This window comes from Carassius gibelio, chromosome A5 (assembly GCF_023724105.1).
Source record: "Carassius gibelio isolate Cgi1373 ecotype wild population from Czech Republic chromosome A5, carGib1.2-hapl.c, whole genome shotgun sequence".
Lineage (NCBI taxonomy): Eukaryota > Metazoa > Chordata > Actinopteri > Cypriniformes > Cyprinidae > Carassius > Carassius gibelio.
Genome location: NC_068375.1, coordinates 12,526,078 through 12,542,256, shown reverse-complemented (window position 1 = coordinate 12,542,256; position 16,179 = coordinate 12,526,078). Strand labels below are relative to the sequence as shown.

The following is a 16,179-nucleotide window of genomic DNA, read 5'->3' as shown; positions in this document are numbered from 1 at the left end:
CACTCATTCAGCAGTAAAAGATGACAGTGTCCTTTTGTTTATCCCTTTGAAAAGGAATAAGGGCCCTTCCTCGAGTTTCAGTAACTTGTGTCTGACAGTATGTCAAGGGTGAGGCTCAAAAACCTAAAGAAATTTGAAGTAATCCACCGGGACATATTGTGAAGACAGCCCACCTTGGTGTGCCCCAGTAAAGACTGTTCAACCTCATTATAAATGTATGGAAACACTGCATTACAACAACATTAGCCAAATAAGTTAGACCTGAATGAAAACAATTTTAAGCAAGTGTATCAGGTGACACTAAAATGAAGGGGAGTATCTAAGCATGCCATTGTTTGAGGCACACAAAGCTAAAGCTGCTTTAAAGTGGTTTAATAAGAGCAATCCAGCTGAACTTGACTGCGCCAATTTAATAAAACAATGTAGTAATCCAGAACTTAATATTTAATATAACATCTTTCAGTGTAGCCACAGAAGGTCAGCTCTTGTTTTATCCAATCCGCTGTATGATTTCCAGGTTAGTGTAATAAACCTAAAATCCAGTCATTTTAGACGTGCATAGCATTTGGCTTCCAGAATTTGGGAGGTGGAATGGCGGCTCCAAGTTGTAAACCCATAATCCTTTGCTTCAGAGGGTAAATATGGTGTCACTTCCTCCTGCGGCAGCGGCAGCAACAGGCGTAGCAGCGTCCCACCTGCTCGTCGCTTTCTCGCACCGTGTAAGCTGGAGGGGGGTTCTGGTTGCCGTTCTTGCCGTCGCCGTAAACCGGCACGCTTGAGGTGTTGCTCTCTCCTGGGGTCTTGAAGCTGTTGTAGGGGTTGAAGGCAGAGTTGCGGTTATTGTAGGTGCTCTCTAAGGCCATCGGGTTCATGATGATGGTGCTGGAATCAGCCTGATCCCGCAGCTTGGCACGAGGGATGATGACGTCCCCATAGGGGTTCTCAAGAGAGATATTCATGGTCTCAGGCTGGAGAAGCAAGTCGAAAAAGAACAATCAAGAATCAAGTTTCAGTGCGTGGAAAAATAACTGGTCCTGAATATATGACTTTTCTTGAATGTTTCCTATGTATGTCATTGTGTGAACTTGTGCTTAGCAAATGAGAGATTGCTTGATAGAACATCTTAAAAAAACAGCATATAAAAAGCCCCCTCGCAATAACAACCATAACTAGCTATATTGGAGTCCACACTGATAATGTTTATAGTTATGATGTGGGCGTTCCTGGTATATTCTAATAAGAACGAATAAAGCCATTTATTTATGGTTATCTTCCTAGGTATGAAGGGGCCTTTAGTTCTGATCGCGCAATTTGCATAAGCAGCATTCAATGATGTACGTGCATGTGTTCTTTCTGCAGTTCTACATCAATAAACCACTAGGTGGCGACAAGTCTTTTTGTCTTTATGAGTGAGTCATTGAATCAGTCACTCAACCGATTCGACACTGATTCATTCATGAACAAAACAAGTGACTGGCTGTAAAACTCGGAATAACATACTACTCTTAGTATTTCATGTCATTTGTAAAGATATGACAGAAAAAGTAGGAGTACTATAGTAGAATCCTAGTCTGAATTCGGCCAATGATACATTGAATCATTCACCGAACCGATTCTTTCAAACACATTGATCCAATCATGAACATTACTTAACGTATTTTGCACACGGCTGATCTTGCTTCGCGTGGAATCTTTGTTGGCTGAGAAACAGGCGAAATATTTGGTTTAAGTGTGGCTTATTGTTTATTCAACTGCTGTATGAAATCAATATCACAATAGCACGCTATTTGTGGTTTTTATAAGGGCAGGCCAGTGATTATCAACAGCCCCATTCTTGATGCTCGGAAAAAAGCACGATTTCGAGTCTGATACTGCTTGAATTAAGCTATTAATTAAACATTTTTGTAACATTAAAAATTATATAAAAGTTTTTTATGTCAACTGTTTTATTGGTTTGTTTTTTAAATGATATATGAGACCTTGGTATTGTGAATAAGATATTACAAGATTATTTTAACTATTTATTTTATAGCATTCTTAGACCTAAAGACCTCTCATTTACTTGTAAAATAATAATAATAATAATAATAATAATTAACTTTTCATGTGTCAGTGACCGCTGAAAAACAGAGAAAGTGCTTACCGGCAGTGGCCTGGCGAGATTTGTTTGGTGGGAATCGGTTTTCAGAGCTGCACGCGGTTTCTGCTGTGACTTCTGTTCTCCTGTGTTTCCGAAATAAGGTGAGACAAACCTGAGCTACCAGATTGGAGGGAAAGGAGGCTTGTTTAAACATGGCAGTGTGTGTGTGTGTGTGTAACTCCACCCTTGGGCGTTCAAGCTTTGTGTGTGAGAGAGAGATGGGGGAGGAGGTTGGTTAGACTCAGTTCAGGAATGTTAATGATGAATTCACTATTAAGATTAAAGTATGATGACAAGTTGCAAGACAAGATACTATAAAATATAGGCTACTCCTGAGCAAACGAAAACCCAAAGTATCCACTGTGCCCTGAAGATGATATTCTAACAGGGCTATGGATGCTGTTGTGTAAGATGGTTATCTTTTGTGCAAACATTAGATTGCTTGGCATGAGAGGAGTACACAGCCTCTTTTCCACAGCCTTGTTTTAACTTCGTTAAACATTAACAGAACTGACTTTTAAGCTACTGCTCAATGGAAAATGTTAATTTTAAAAGGTTACTGCAGTTTTTGAAATGCCTTGGAGAAATAATCTGTAGTAAATAATTAAATAATCTGACAGGGTTCGATTGTTGTTGAAAGAATAAGGTGTCACATAGAATGCTAGCTTTGTCATTGAATTTTGTTTAGACATTATGTATTTTTTAATGCCACAAAAGTTGTGAAAACATGTGTATGGGTAGTGTCCTGCAATGTGGCACGCTGTGCTTCATCTAAAACTATTTTACAACATTTTTATAATTATTTATTTATAGTCATGCAGCGTTTATGAGCTCAAATTAATTTGAGAGACTATGTATGTTGCAAATTTGTACCTTGAAAGGGTTCACCCAACAGAAAAAATCTGATCAGTTACTTACCCTCATGCCTTATAAAATTTTTATTCATCTTCAAATCACAAATTAAGCTATTTTTATTGAAACCTGCAATTTCTACTCTTCACTGAAAGTCCATGCACCCAAAAGTTTGACTCTTCAAGAAAGTTCATCAAATGTATCATATCTGATATTCTCTATGTACAGTATGTGCATTGATCCATGTAAATAATAGTCAGATTAAATGGCTTGGTTCATATGATTCTTTACAATGTATTTTTTTCCTTTTCTTTTTTTTTTTGCTTGCATGGACTTTCAGTGCAGGGACCGAAAACTGAAACAAAATACAATGACGTGGCATTTTCATTTTTCAAAAGTTGGAAATGTGCAAATACATATTACATTTCAATTTCAATGCTTAGTTATTCTTTGATCAAACTGTGTACTATAAGCACAGATTGTCCTGATACAATGCCGTCATTGGGCATTCAATGACAAAAAACAATATCAATGCGCACATACTGGTTCCAACACATTCTTTTCAAGGTCTGAGATTGTGGACACTGTAGCGAGCTGCTTGAGGTGCACCCACATTTTACCTCACTTGATGATTGAAGTTAAAGCAAATATAAACAAGGCTGTGTCTGGCCGGGTTCTGATTTCAGAGGTTAAAGGGGTTTAAATAGAGCTCAAGAGGCTGTTCAGATCTCTTCAGTCAAAGGTAGTCCTAGTAACAGCTCATGCAAACATCAGCAACAAAGGACTAGAATGGTTAGGCAGACCAAAACAAAAGAAATGATCAAAAGCATCCTTCATGACTCTGTATTTTGCGCGTCTATTTAAGCCACCTCATAGTGCAGCTAACAACACAACACAAAAATCATTGTAGAAAAACAAAGACAGTGTCGAACTTCATGTACTCATGGCCTGAGTAACAACTAATCACATCACAGCCTTGACATCATTGAATTTCTGTCAGAGTTGTGTGTAAGTCACTGTTTGTGGATACCATAGAAATGAATGAGAATTGCCATAAACTGAATCATCGCGAAATTTCAGTGACTTCTCTTATAAAACAGCATTATAAAAAAAGAAAAACCCCAAATTAATGTTGAAGATTAGCCGGTTACTAGCGTGTTAATTCATTAAATAAGCAGATTTAAGCACAAAAGTAGTTTATTCATCATAGTGAAGCCTCTCTTCCATTGAAATCCATTATATCTTATTCATCTCCTTCGTTGCGTACGGCAGCGCTATGCTTTTTTTGCTTACTATAGATGTTTTTTTTTTTTAAAGTCAAGTCACCTTTATTTATATAGTGCTTTTAACGATACATACTGTGTCAAAGCACTTTACAGTATTAAATATGAAAGTAGTTTGTCAATAACGCAAAATGATTTTCAACATTTTCAGTTAAACACAGTTCATCATTGAATTCAGGGATGTCATCCTCCAGCTCAGTTCAGTTTAAAGAGTGTTTGCGCAATCAAGTCAATGATATCTCTGGATATTAGGTGTCCCCAACTAAGCAAGCCAGAGGCGACAGCAGCAAGGAACCAAAACTCAATCGGTGACAGAATGGAGAAAAAACCTTGGAAGAAACTAGGCTCAGGTGGGGGGCCAGTTCTCCTCTGACCAGACGAAACCAGTAGTTCAATTCCAGGCTGCAGCAAAGTCAGATTGTGCAGAGGACTCAACTGTTATGTTCCCTGTGGTCTTGTGGCCATCTAAGAGACAAGGTCTTGACTGTGGATCTGTCTCTGGGGCTCATCTAGTTGTCCTGGTCTCAGCTCATGGTGGATTCATGCTGATGATGCGGGTACTGGATCTGGTGGCTTCAGTGACCTCAGAATAAGAGAGAAACAGATTGATATTAGTGTAGATGCCATTTTCTAATGAGTACAATGTGTGTTATCATAAGTTATAGTAACACATTGCAGTCTGGTTGTTGTGGGTGACTGTGAAGGTGGTGAGTGCGTCTCAATCAGCTCCCTGGTTCAGTAGTCAGTTCACTGATCAGGGATTCTGCCATTTTAAGGGCTGTCTCAGTTGCAAATTCCTTCCAGTACACTGGAACATTCGCTCCTTGAAAAGCATATAAAAAATAATATCAAAAGAATAGGTCCTGCCTGTTGTTGATTAATACCAGTGGTGATGTTCTACAATGTTGTACATTGATATTGTTCAAAGTCATGTTGGTGGAAATTGAATAAAAACTGTCGCGGTGTGTAGTGAGCCAGGGTCCTGATTTGTGTACACTAGCCAGCTTTCACAGGCTTGACATGACTTGGGTCCCTCATTCAGTCTACGGGGTTTTCCTTTAAACATTTTATCATCCACCAGGGCAAAAAATCCTAAATGGTTCCAAAAATACAAGTTCACCTCTCCTCAACAAGATGATCATTGCAGAGATTACACCACATGTATTTTGTCCTGAAGTTGAATATAAGACTGACCAAAAAAAGTCATTTTAAAACTAGATTATAAACAGTAAATGGCTCATGATTTCAAACACATCCGCAGTTGGGCCATTTAGTCATGTGACCCAGTGTGGACACCGTCGTGGTATTACGATTCCATTCAAATCCTGTGGCAGTGACCCAAAAAAGCCAACTGGAAAACCTTTTGTTCCCTAGTCAAACATACATTCCTCCCTAAGTGATTGACTGTCATTCTCTCTGTCTCTTATTCAGTGGGTTTCAGTGACTTGGGTGTAACATTGTTATAGTGATGGTACTGTAAGTTTGTTTGAGGCCTTTGAGAATGTGACACCACTTGGAAAAGCAGTATGAAAAGAAGCACACAATATATTACCTCCCAAACAACATTAAATTAAACAAATCAACAAGGAAATAGGAAACAACTTGATCCTTCCTTACTGAAACTGTGAGTCAATTTTTTTCCTCACACTCACAAGAACAAGTTCCTCAAGACGCTGGAACTTACATCATTTTTTTTTTTTTTTGTGATTCCCAGGTCTCTGCAATATCCAACTGTATCAGGCGTCAGATCACATGAGCTTCATTGTCTTCACTTCCATTGGTACGAGTCATTGCATTGCTGTGCATTTGCAGTTGAACCCAACTCAGTTCTCCCAAATGGCTCATTTGTTGTGGACTTGTGGTTCTTGCATGTGGGGTATGCAAATTGCCATTGTATGATTCAGAATCTCTCAAGTGGCCTTGCTAAGAAATCTTTATATTACTTTTTTGATAAGTTTTCAATATAACTCTGACTGGATTCTTCTGAAAGAAGAAAGTCATAGGATGACATGAGGTGGAGTCATTTATAGGTTAATTTTCATTTTTGGATGAACTAACCCTTTAACCTGAAAACACATGATGAAAAAGGAATACAGAAAATTCCTTCAAATTAACAATACACTGTGCCCTATTTTACAGACTTTTCTTAAAGTGTAGCACAATAACTAACTACCAATAAACTGCTTAAAAATATAAATGTTTTACTAGTTAATATAAAAATACACAAAGTTTATAAATGTTCAATAATTCAATGTTGTATTTAAAAATAGATCTATTATTTATATTTTAATTCGATTTTTTTGTTTTACTAACACATCTAAAACATTTGAAATCATATTCATAATCATTTTTTTGCTGAGATGATCTGAGTGATCTGATTGTGTATTCTATGCAGTTTTGCATTGTAATTACATAATGATGTAAATGTGCAATGTGATCACAACGTTATTTAGCAACTTTTAGCAACAAATTGTCCTGCCTTTAGCAACAGTCCCTGTAAATGAGTGGGCAACACTGTGAGCATTAACCCCAGCACACAGCAGTTTCAGATATTCGGTAAGATCGCAAAATGCACATCTTTAAATCTGTCCAATCAGGTTGTGACTGTATCCTTGTATCTTTTGTTTTGTATCTTTAGGTTCATGGTTGAAGCCAAGCGACCCAGGACTAAATACAACGTTTTCTTCTGAATTATAAGTGTATGCACACTCTTACACAACAATGTTTTGTCATCTTTTTTTCTCTCTCTTAACAATGCAGTTTTGACCATGTGTGGAAAATACAGCTACCTGCACTCAGTGTGAACACCACTTTAATCTCACGTGTATTTATCTACTGCAAATTTGCTTTATGAACATTATTAAAAATGTTTAAGAAACATTGTAAATATTTAGTGTAGCCAAAAACTTCTGAGGACTCCCTTATGAAAGGAAAATATATTTACCAATATATTTCTTAAAATATATTGTGATATATTGTAATATATTATTTTCCCTTTTTATTTTCTAGTATTTTATATATTTGAATACATTTAATAATATATTGACTATACATATATAATAAATTGCAAAATATACAAATGATTGCCGCTTTCAATATATTGCAATATATTGGAAAAAATTAATATATATAAGAATATATGCCTAATGTATTACTTTATATTTTCCAATATACTGCAATATATTTTTGTTTCATAAGGACTGGGTTGCGATGTTACCATACTGGATTCAGTTTCATAGTGCTTCTAATAACTTTGTCTTGTGTTCCTTTGTTTCTTCTTATTTAGGGTAGATGATACAAACATAGTGGTCTAAAACATAGTAGTACCGCTACATATCAAAATAAACTGAAGAGATCTCATTTAAAAAAGCAGGTCCCCTTTGCTCTGTGCTGTCATCTGCTGGTGTAAAGTGTATGGTGGAGGTTTTTTTACACTGTTTTGGTTCAGGTGATCAGCTCAAACTCTGCTAAGGACCCAACATCTGAGGAAACGGGTCACCAGATCTCATTAACCCTCATTAGGTCTAACGTGACTCTAATTTAGCTGTACCTCCTTCTGCTTCACTTTCTCTTGGTCATAGTTCTCTGCCAGTAGCCGTGGTGTGGGGGTGATGAAGGGAGGGAAACGCTGATGACAGACTGTCTGTGGGCGACTAGGCTTGAATTTCAGGCCTGTTTTGTGACTGTAAAGTGATACGTCCTCCTCCCATTCTACTTTCTTACACCCTAAACGTGTCTAATGTCTTTAATTTCCTGTTTTTTCCCACAAAACTATTCCCAAATCTTCTTATTTTAACCATTCCTTCCCTCTTGGACCATCAGACATTTTCCTTATTATATGCAAGACAGAATAACAAGATGTTACTTACTTAATTAGTAAGAAGAAATAACAGAGCAGCTAATACCAAGAGCTTAGAAGATACATAAAAGTGCAACTCTTGACTTAAATACTAAAACACCTGCTCAACAACATGCAACTCAACCACCAAAGGGTGAACGTGGTGCAGTTGTGTCGCTTAAAGGCATAGGTCCACCTCGACAGGCGGTACTTAATTATTAAAGAGGAAGCACGCCATTGTTTGTCCTCCATTTCAGAGAGGCAGTTGTGATTGGACGGTTGAGAGAGAGAGAGAGAGCTGCTGGGAAAGCAACAGGGGTGCACTCAAGTGTTAAACTATCTGACAAAGGATGTGAAGCATGGAGAAACCAAGACAGAGTCGGCAGAAAAATGGTAACTGAAGTTGGACTTTTAGTACATTAAACATGGATGGACCTGCAAGCGGAGCGGTAGAACCTCAAGAGACCGATGGCACACAGAACCGACCCAAGGATGAAGTGGACAGGTAGACCTTCTGCACGGAACATACATTAGTGAAGTTACGGGAACTTGCTTATGTCATATTAAAACAAACATACATGATTTATTGCTTATTTTAAAAGAAAATGAAATGAACGAGGGAAATGTATTTTATTATTCAAGATTAAGATCATGCATGTGTTTCTTATTAAATATGAATATCATTTAAATATATAGATGATTTTCATTAAATAAACATTCCTTACTCTTCATGCTCTCAATATAAACAATGAAATGACTCTGACAAGTCATGCAAATAAAACTTTTTCCATCAAATATTTTTGTAAGCCTGGAGCACACTGTATGTTTATGGTTATGTTTTGTGTTTGTTTGGATATGCACCGCTGGTTTGTAAAAAAAAAAAAAAAAAGAGAAAATTTAGAGGTTAAGCACCTACAGCAAACAGATATTTTACTGTTACCTCTATGTGTATACAGATTTTATTGCTGCTGTCCACAAATAGTAAACAGATACATACGTCTCGACTTACACTCTTTAACGACTGACCTTGTGTGTCTGGAAGAGTACAATATTGTGGGGGGAAATGTCAATAATTTTAACCAGCTGGTTCCAGACATTTTTAGTGGATGTTCAAAGTTGCTTTTATATTTTCTAAAACATTAATTGTAATGATACAAAAAAAAAAAAAAATTGTCCGGCTCTGTACCGAAAATTTTATTTCACCAATAATTAGCCATCGCAAAGTCAGAACTGACCATCTCGGAATAAACACCCAGAGATGTTTGTATCACACTGAGCTCGTTCTGTAGGGCCTCGCATGTGTCTGAGGAGACTGGAGCACAGACCTCCAGGGAGAGCCGGAAGCTGGACTGCATCATCTGCTACAGTGCGTATAATCTGGGAGAGAGACTCCCGCGCAAACTCTACTGTGGTCACACGTTCTGCCAGGCCTGTCTGAAGCGGCTGGACACCCTCATCAATGAGCAGGTGGGACTCGAGTTACCTAAACGCTTCACCACAAATATCACGATTTATTTCAAAGTGCAAATAGTCAGGTTCGCCCATCTTGTGGTTTGCATGAGGAAAACCAATAATAATCTAGCTCTAACAAATTGTAGTCAGATGTAGCCTACCACTGTAAGAAACATTAAAATTTTAATATGCATCGAAAAATCTAAGTATTCATATGTTGACTTCCTGAAGTGATAAAACCTTTTTTATTTACTAGTACGTATTTATTACAACCTATTTATTTATTTGTACATATATAACATGTTTGTTAGGGGTAAAGAGAAAAGATACATTACTAGAATAAAAAGTTGTAGATAATAAATAGTTGAATAGTACAGATTACTTTCAAGTGTTTACTTCAGGAGATTGCTTCCTAATGCATTTCTTTCCCCAAAGGTCAGTTTTAAAGAGTTCAAAAATTGTTTTTTTATTCCAATTAACTTTATGAATGAGCAATTATATTAACTACAAACATCATCTGATAAGCACTAATATTTAACTAATATGATTTACACCTGATGTAGAGCTGCTGTATAATTGACAAAAGTTTGTTATTTTCTTGTTGTTCACTGTGAAGCTGCTTTGAAACCATCTGTATTGTATAAAAGTTGTATGTAAATGAATATGATTTGACTTTTGAATTCTGATAGTTGATGCACTGTATTACACACCTCAGCTCAGCTGTGTCAGATGGTTGTAAGTAACTCAAGTGTCTTTCCCCACAGATGTGGATCCCGTGTCCACAGTGCCGGCAGAACACTCCGCTACCTCGCAGCGGTGCCACCGGACTAGACCTAGACCTGGCAGCATTTCTGGGTGTTAAAGCTGAAGTGGAAAACCAGCGAACCCACAGCCAGCAAGCACCACTTGAGACCAAGCCCTCCTTTATAAAGCAGCCAATCACAGATCAACCACCCTCAGCCTGGGCCAATGTGGCAGGAGCAGAGCGTCGCCTCCACAGGAACCATTGTTGCAAGCACTGCCTGCTCTGCTGCTGCTGGTGGCGCTAGATTCACAATCACATGCCAGCTATCAATCGCTTTCTGCTGGGGATGGTGCACAGACTCTTTGAAAGTGAGATTAAAAAATAATAATAAATAAAAAATATAAAAAATTCACAACGGAATTGTTCAGAAACCATAAAAAAATTAACATTGCAAAATTGCATTTTATTTTGGTACCCAAATGGATTAGTAATATGACAAACTCTGCACAACTCAGCGTTCAAAACCGGAATCGGATATATGGACATGAAGAGACCTTTAACATGATGAATATTTAAGAATAAACATACTGAATTTCAGATCTTCCGACAATCCACTAGAATGCTTGTTACTACACATTTGAACTGACAGTCAGCTCCCAGTTTAAAGATCTCCTGAGTTGTTTTCCAGCTTTTTAAAACTAAAAAAAAAAAAACACTTGTATAAAGATTCTTAATGAAAATATAACAAGACAAACAGACTCTCATTCTGACATCCAGAGTTTGAAGGTTCGGTCAAAAGAGCAGGTTGCAATGAGCTGTCCGTCAGGTGAAAGGTCAAGCCCCATGACCTTCCCTTCATGCCCTGCCAGGGTCTTCAGAGGTGACCAGCCTGGATGGGTCCACACTTTGGCTATGTTGTCATACGCACCAGTCAGCAAAAAATGGCCATCATTAGCTAAAAGGAAATAACTCTGTTAATATTAACATTGCAAAAATGTTACACAATTTTGCAAGTTCAGTCGAGGTGAATTTAGACTCATTCACTTTGACAGACAGTAGACCTATGGACCTTAATAAAAAAAACACTACAATATTTGTTCACTCAAAAGCCATGTGACCTTTTCTTTTGTGGAACACTATGATATTTTGCTGAATGTCAACAGTGTTTATTTAAAAGTAAATGTGAGTAAATGAGTATGTTATATTTGCATGAATAATCTCTAAATGATATATGCCCTCTTTGACTTGAATACTTACGCTGGAACTTGACTGAAGACACAAGGTTTTCATGGGCAGGAATAGTGTACATGCACCTTCTGTGACGAAGGTCCCACACTTTACAGGTGTTATCTCCACTTCCTGTTGCCACGTGAAAGCTGCCCAAGGAGGATTTCAGGGTAATTATCAAATGAAGCTCAAATAACAGTAAACAGCTCTACTAAATCTTTAAAATGTTCACATGGGCTTTCTTTTACTCACCCGTTTGGTGAGAAATTGATGCTGTAAATCTCTTTGTGGTGGCCCTCCAGGAACATGATACAACGACCAGTCCGCAGGTCCCAGACACGAGCAAATCCATCTAAACCACTGTACATGGAGCAATAATGAATAACATTAACACAGCATTTGACAGATTAATAAGCCAAGTATAAATCCTTTTGAACTAATTCAACCAATCAAAAGCAGAATGAATGAACAATTATAAAATTATGCGGCGGACTAATTGGTTCAGGCTCTGGTAATGCAAATACTGGAAAAAACAATGCTACAATCAGAGGGATTAGGGTTAAGATTAGGAAACATGTATGATGGATTAAATTATTTATACATTTTTTTTTATTTGGTTGGTCCTAAACTGGACATACTTGGACCCATAAGAGCATTGATGTAAATGTATAGATCAAGTGTCGTGCTTATTCCTGTACAAAAACAGTGGAGTGCCTCAGGGTTTAGTGCGAGGCCCTTACCCAGTTCCTGCCAGAGAGCCATCCGGGTGGAAGTGCAGGTCATGGACACCTTTACTATGACCCTCCTGATGCAGAATTTCTTCTTGAACTTCAAGATCCCAAAGTCGCCATGAGTTATCATAGCTAATGAAAAAGATAAATCGGTTAAATATATGAAAGAAAAGTTTTATCCCAACACCAATATTCATACCATCGTTTTGCATTTACCTCAATTTTTATTATAAAAAATAAAATAAAAAATACATACATACATATATATATATATAAAAACAGAAAATATATTCATACCAAGTTGTGCCCAGAAAACGTCCAGAGGGATGCCAGGCCACCCGCGCCACTCTCATAGAGTGCCCCTCAATGTCTGCTATAGGCTCATCACTACAGATAAGAACAGGTGAATGTTACATGTTTTACTTCTTAGAAATCGAGACCAAGATGTTAAATACTAATAATACACACCTGTCTAAACTCCACAGCTTAACAGATCCATCCGCAGCACAGGAGGCCATGTTGACATCGGACTCCTCGAGTGTGAGTGTGGCTTGAGGATGAAAGCTAATCGCTCCCACGTTGGTATTGTGACCTGAGAAAGAAGAGTTTACCTTGAGTGAATCCAGTGGTAAAAGCTGTATTGTAAACTGGAATGAAATGTATGACACAGCTTGAAAAACAAACGCTACAGAACATCATTTCGATATATTTACCTCTTAACGTGCGTACAAGCGTACAATCTGGGACACTCCACAATTTACACAAGCCACTCCTACATCAAATAAATATTTTCAGACATGTTTTTAGACCAAATATAAAAAGTATTTTAAAACATACATTAAAATATTATTTTGTCTCCAAACATTCTTTTTTTAAAGGACAATTTATTAATGCAGAGAAATTATTGGTTGAACAAGGAGTCCTACAACACACAGTATGTCCAACAACCAGCCTGCAAGTAAATCAAGGAGAACGGTTTCTATTTTACAAGCACAATGTGCTCACTCCAAAATATTAATTTGATTTAATTAATATAAGTTACATGATAAGCATAGACTACAAGCAGGACTTTTGAAAACATCCTCACTTTACAGGAAGTGCCTAAACTAAGGTAAGGTTGTAGTAGCCACAGTTCTTCGATGTGTTTCTGAGTTGCTTCTGTCCCTTCATGTAATTGAATTAAGGCTTTCTCATTGATCATGTGTGTGAGCCATACTTTCTGTTGTAGGACTCCCTGTTCATTCAAAAACCTCACTGCATTATTACAATGCATGCGAAAGCATACAAAGCATATATGAATAACCTTAAAACAGAAGTTTTTTGAATGATGTGTATGAAATGATTAAATAACACCGTAAAATATATGATAAAACAAACCATGAAGCAGTCACAAGCATCTTAGAGTTGGGGCTAAACTGGCAGTGAGATATTGGACGGTCATCGCCAATTTGGCTGCAGAAGTTATTCACATTCTAAATAAAACAGTAATAATTAAATACAGCATTAAAAGTGCAAGACCATTACAAAGCATCATAAAGGCATGCTGTCGTACCCGTAGGGCCTTGTGAAGCTCTTGCTGTTTTATTGTTCTTGTAGATTCTGGAATCTCTTTATGTGCCCTTGCGGCATCTAACCTTTCCACTGCCCTGGAGAACCAAACAAACAAAAACACAGAACTAGCTTTTAAAATACACCAAATAGTCATCTGGCTGCATTTTAGATCTATATTCTTAGATACTGGAAAAATAACATCTGTCCTGTGCGTACCTGGGCAGTGAATACTTGGCTAACCAAATGCGCGCCTCTTTCAGAGATGAGGGTCCTTCATGGTACCACGTCTGCTGATACTGCACAAAACACACCTTCCTTCAGTCATTCAAATCTACGACAAACAACTATAACTTCCTGAAAGTAGGACACAACAAATAAAACAGGAGTTCCTACGTCATCTTGAGTCCGCTTTGCTTTTTCATCCTCTTTCTTTGACCTCTTCAAGGCGTCAGGACCCACTACTGAAAGTTTGTTCCTCAATCTGTGGAGAACAAGACATCAGAAACAACTAAAACTGAAAAAGAAGTGAATACTTTTAGGAGTTAAAAGATTAATTCAATTGATCAAAACTGACAATATATATTTATAACGTTACAAAAGACTAAGATTTACACAAAAATATTAAGCAGCACAGCTGTTTTCATATGCGCTGATAAGATGATAAAAAAAAAAAAAACCGTTTATTGGACACTTGGAATAAAGGCTGTTGAAAATTCAGCTTAGCCATCACAGGAATAAATTAAATTTTTAAATAAAAACCTGTCCACCCACCTCTCTCGTCGCTCTGGAGGCCCCTCCCCAAACAGCGTGATTGGCTCGCCAAGAGCTCGGAGGCAGGCCTTGACCTCAACATCATCAGTAGAGACGGTGATTTGTCTCGCTCTCTTTCTGCGCTCAAACTCTGCCAGCACTTCAGCCTGTCGCTCACTCACATGCTCCTCCATCTCCATAGACTCGCCTGAGGAGAGGAAAAAGAAACAAGTTACACTGCTGAAGAGCAAACATCATTTCCTGTCACAAAGTAAGAATAGGTTACAGATTAAGCGTCTTTTGAACGTTTTAGTTATATATAAAAACAAAGCATAATTGTTTAATGTTTTGTATTTTGTTTGATACATCAGGCTTTTATGGCCTAAATAATATGATACAATGACAACAAAATATGGAGGAGGAAAAAAAAACGTTTATATATATACACATGCATATATATATAAAATAAATATCAGCTGTCACTCTGTATCCCAATTATGTCCTAGTAAAATATTTAAGTGCTTAGTTTCAAAGCTAAAAAATATTAATAAATCAAAGCCATTTAGTTTGTATTATGGGGGGACAACACATTTAATTCAATGCCATACAATAACTGAGAGATACAGAATATTTAAATGTTCCTCAAAAGCTTGGTGTATCATATCAGATTAAGATTTTGTTGAAATACAAATCAGCATATTTGATTATTACATTTTAATATATTTTTTCTAATAAACTAAATCATTTTTTTTTCAGTCTGGCAAGTGTTCATACTGAAATATTACGAATATTAAGTTATAAAAAAAGTATGAAATACATAAAGAATATCGGACTTACCACTGGAGATGTTAATATTCCCAGCCTTGATGCCAGCTTTAACAGCATCTCTGGCAGCAGAAGATACTCCTTCTCGGCTGAGACGCTCCTTCTCCTTTTCTTCAAGACTTCCATAGAAGATCCTGGCCTTCTTCACGACTGGAGTTTCGTCTTCATCCGACATCTTTTCAGCTGTGTGTGAATCACAATATCTTTTTTACAAATCCTGTATGGACAGTTCTACAATATTCATCAACCTAAATTTTACTTTGGTTGATTAGGTGTTCGATATTATCAAATAGTTATATTAAATACTTCCTCTAATTACATTGAAGTACCATATAAACACCACTGTAAGTTATACGAGTACAAATATCATTCAGTAACGTTACTATCATGTGATATATCACAGAACAGTAACGTACTTTTTGCAAGAAGTTCAGAAACTAATTTTAGCTAAATAAAGAGAAACTCGTTAAGCTTAACCAACTCTTCACTCACCCTTTATCCTTTCACAAATACACAACTAGTTTGCTTTAAAAACAGGTTGTTTATATGAGATCTAACGTGTACTGTCTACAAACACGAACACACGACGCGGGCTAAACGGCGCACAGTATGTCGTCATATCCGCCTTTGTGACTCTTCACGCGCTACGAAAATAAATAGTGACACCCAGCGGATGAAATTATGACAGATCTTCGACATTATCAATTTAATATTTTTCATATTACGCTGATGTGTGTTCCTTTATTGGGTCCCCCATTTTCCATAACAATATTTTGAAGCTAGAA

General features: G+C 37.2%; 2 protein-coding genes across 2 annotated transcripts; one reads left to right on the top strand and one right to left on the bottom strand.

Moving 5' to 3' along the window:
• Nucleotides 1-8,382: 8,382 nt before the first annotated feature.
• Nucleotides 8,383-10,920, top strand: LOC127994469 (RING finger protein 224-like). Its single transcript, XM_052591807.1, has 3 exons — nucleotides 8,383-8,618; nucleotides 9,403-9,580; nucleotides 10,330-10,920. The coding sequence occupies exons 1-3, from the start codon at nucleotides 8,539-8,541 to the stop codon at nucleotides 10,612-10,614; spliced, it is 543 nt and encodes a 180-aa protein (XP_052447767.1). The 5' UTR covers nucleotides 8,383-8,538; the 3' UTR covers nucleotides 10,615-10,920.
• LOC127994453 (U4/U6 small nuclear ribonucleoprotein Prp4-like) lies at nucleotides 10,753-16,035 on the bottom strand. The gene is made up of 14 exons (XM_052591806.1): nucleotides 15,887-16,035; nucleotides 15,407-15,577; nucleotides 14,591-14,777; nucleotides 14,213-14,300; nucleotides 14,036-14,115; nucleotides 13,821-13,914; nucleotides 13,646-13,740; nucleotides 12,982-13,040; nucleotides 12,737-12,860; nucleotides 12,566-12,655; nucleotides 12,278-12,400; nucleotides 11,790-11,897; nucleotides 11,568-11,686; nucleotides 10,753-11,265 (listed from the first exon to the last, which is right to left on the bottom strand). Exons 2-14 carry the CDS (start codon nucleotides 15,567-15,569, stop codon nucleotides 11,072-11,074), a joined length of 1,524 nt encoding a protein of 507 aa, XP_052447766.1. The 5' UTR covers nucleotides 15,570-15,577; nucleotides 15,887-16,035; the 3' UTR covers nucleotides 10,753-11,071.
• Nucleotides 16,036-16,179: the final 144 nt, after the last annotated feature.

Coding starts and splice junctions, on each gene's coding strand:
- LOC127994469 (XM_052591807.1), top strand. CDS start 8,539: ATGGATGGACCTGCAAGCGGAGCGGTAGAACCTCAAGAGACCGATGGC. Junction 8,619..9,402: donor CCCAAGGATGAAGTGGACAG/GTAGACCTTCTG, acceptor CTCGTTCTGTAG/GGCCTCGCATGTGTCTGAGG. Junction 9,581..10,329: donor ACACCCTCATCAATGAGCAG/GTGGGACTCGAG, acceptor CTTTCCCCACAG/ATGTGGATCCCGTGTCCACA.
- LOC127994453 (XM_052591806.1), bottom strand. CDS start 15,569: ATGTCGGATGAAGACGAAACTCCAGTCGTGAAGAAGGCCAGGATCTTC. Junction 13,041..13,645: donor ATGCTTGTGACTGCTTCATG/GTTTGTTTTATC, acceptor TATTTGATGTAG/GAGTGGCTTGTGTAAATTGT. Junction 11,266..11,567: donor GTCTTCAGTCAAGTTCCAGC/GTAAGTATTCAA, acceptor ATTTCCTTTTAG/CTAATGATGGCCATTTTTTG.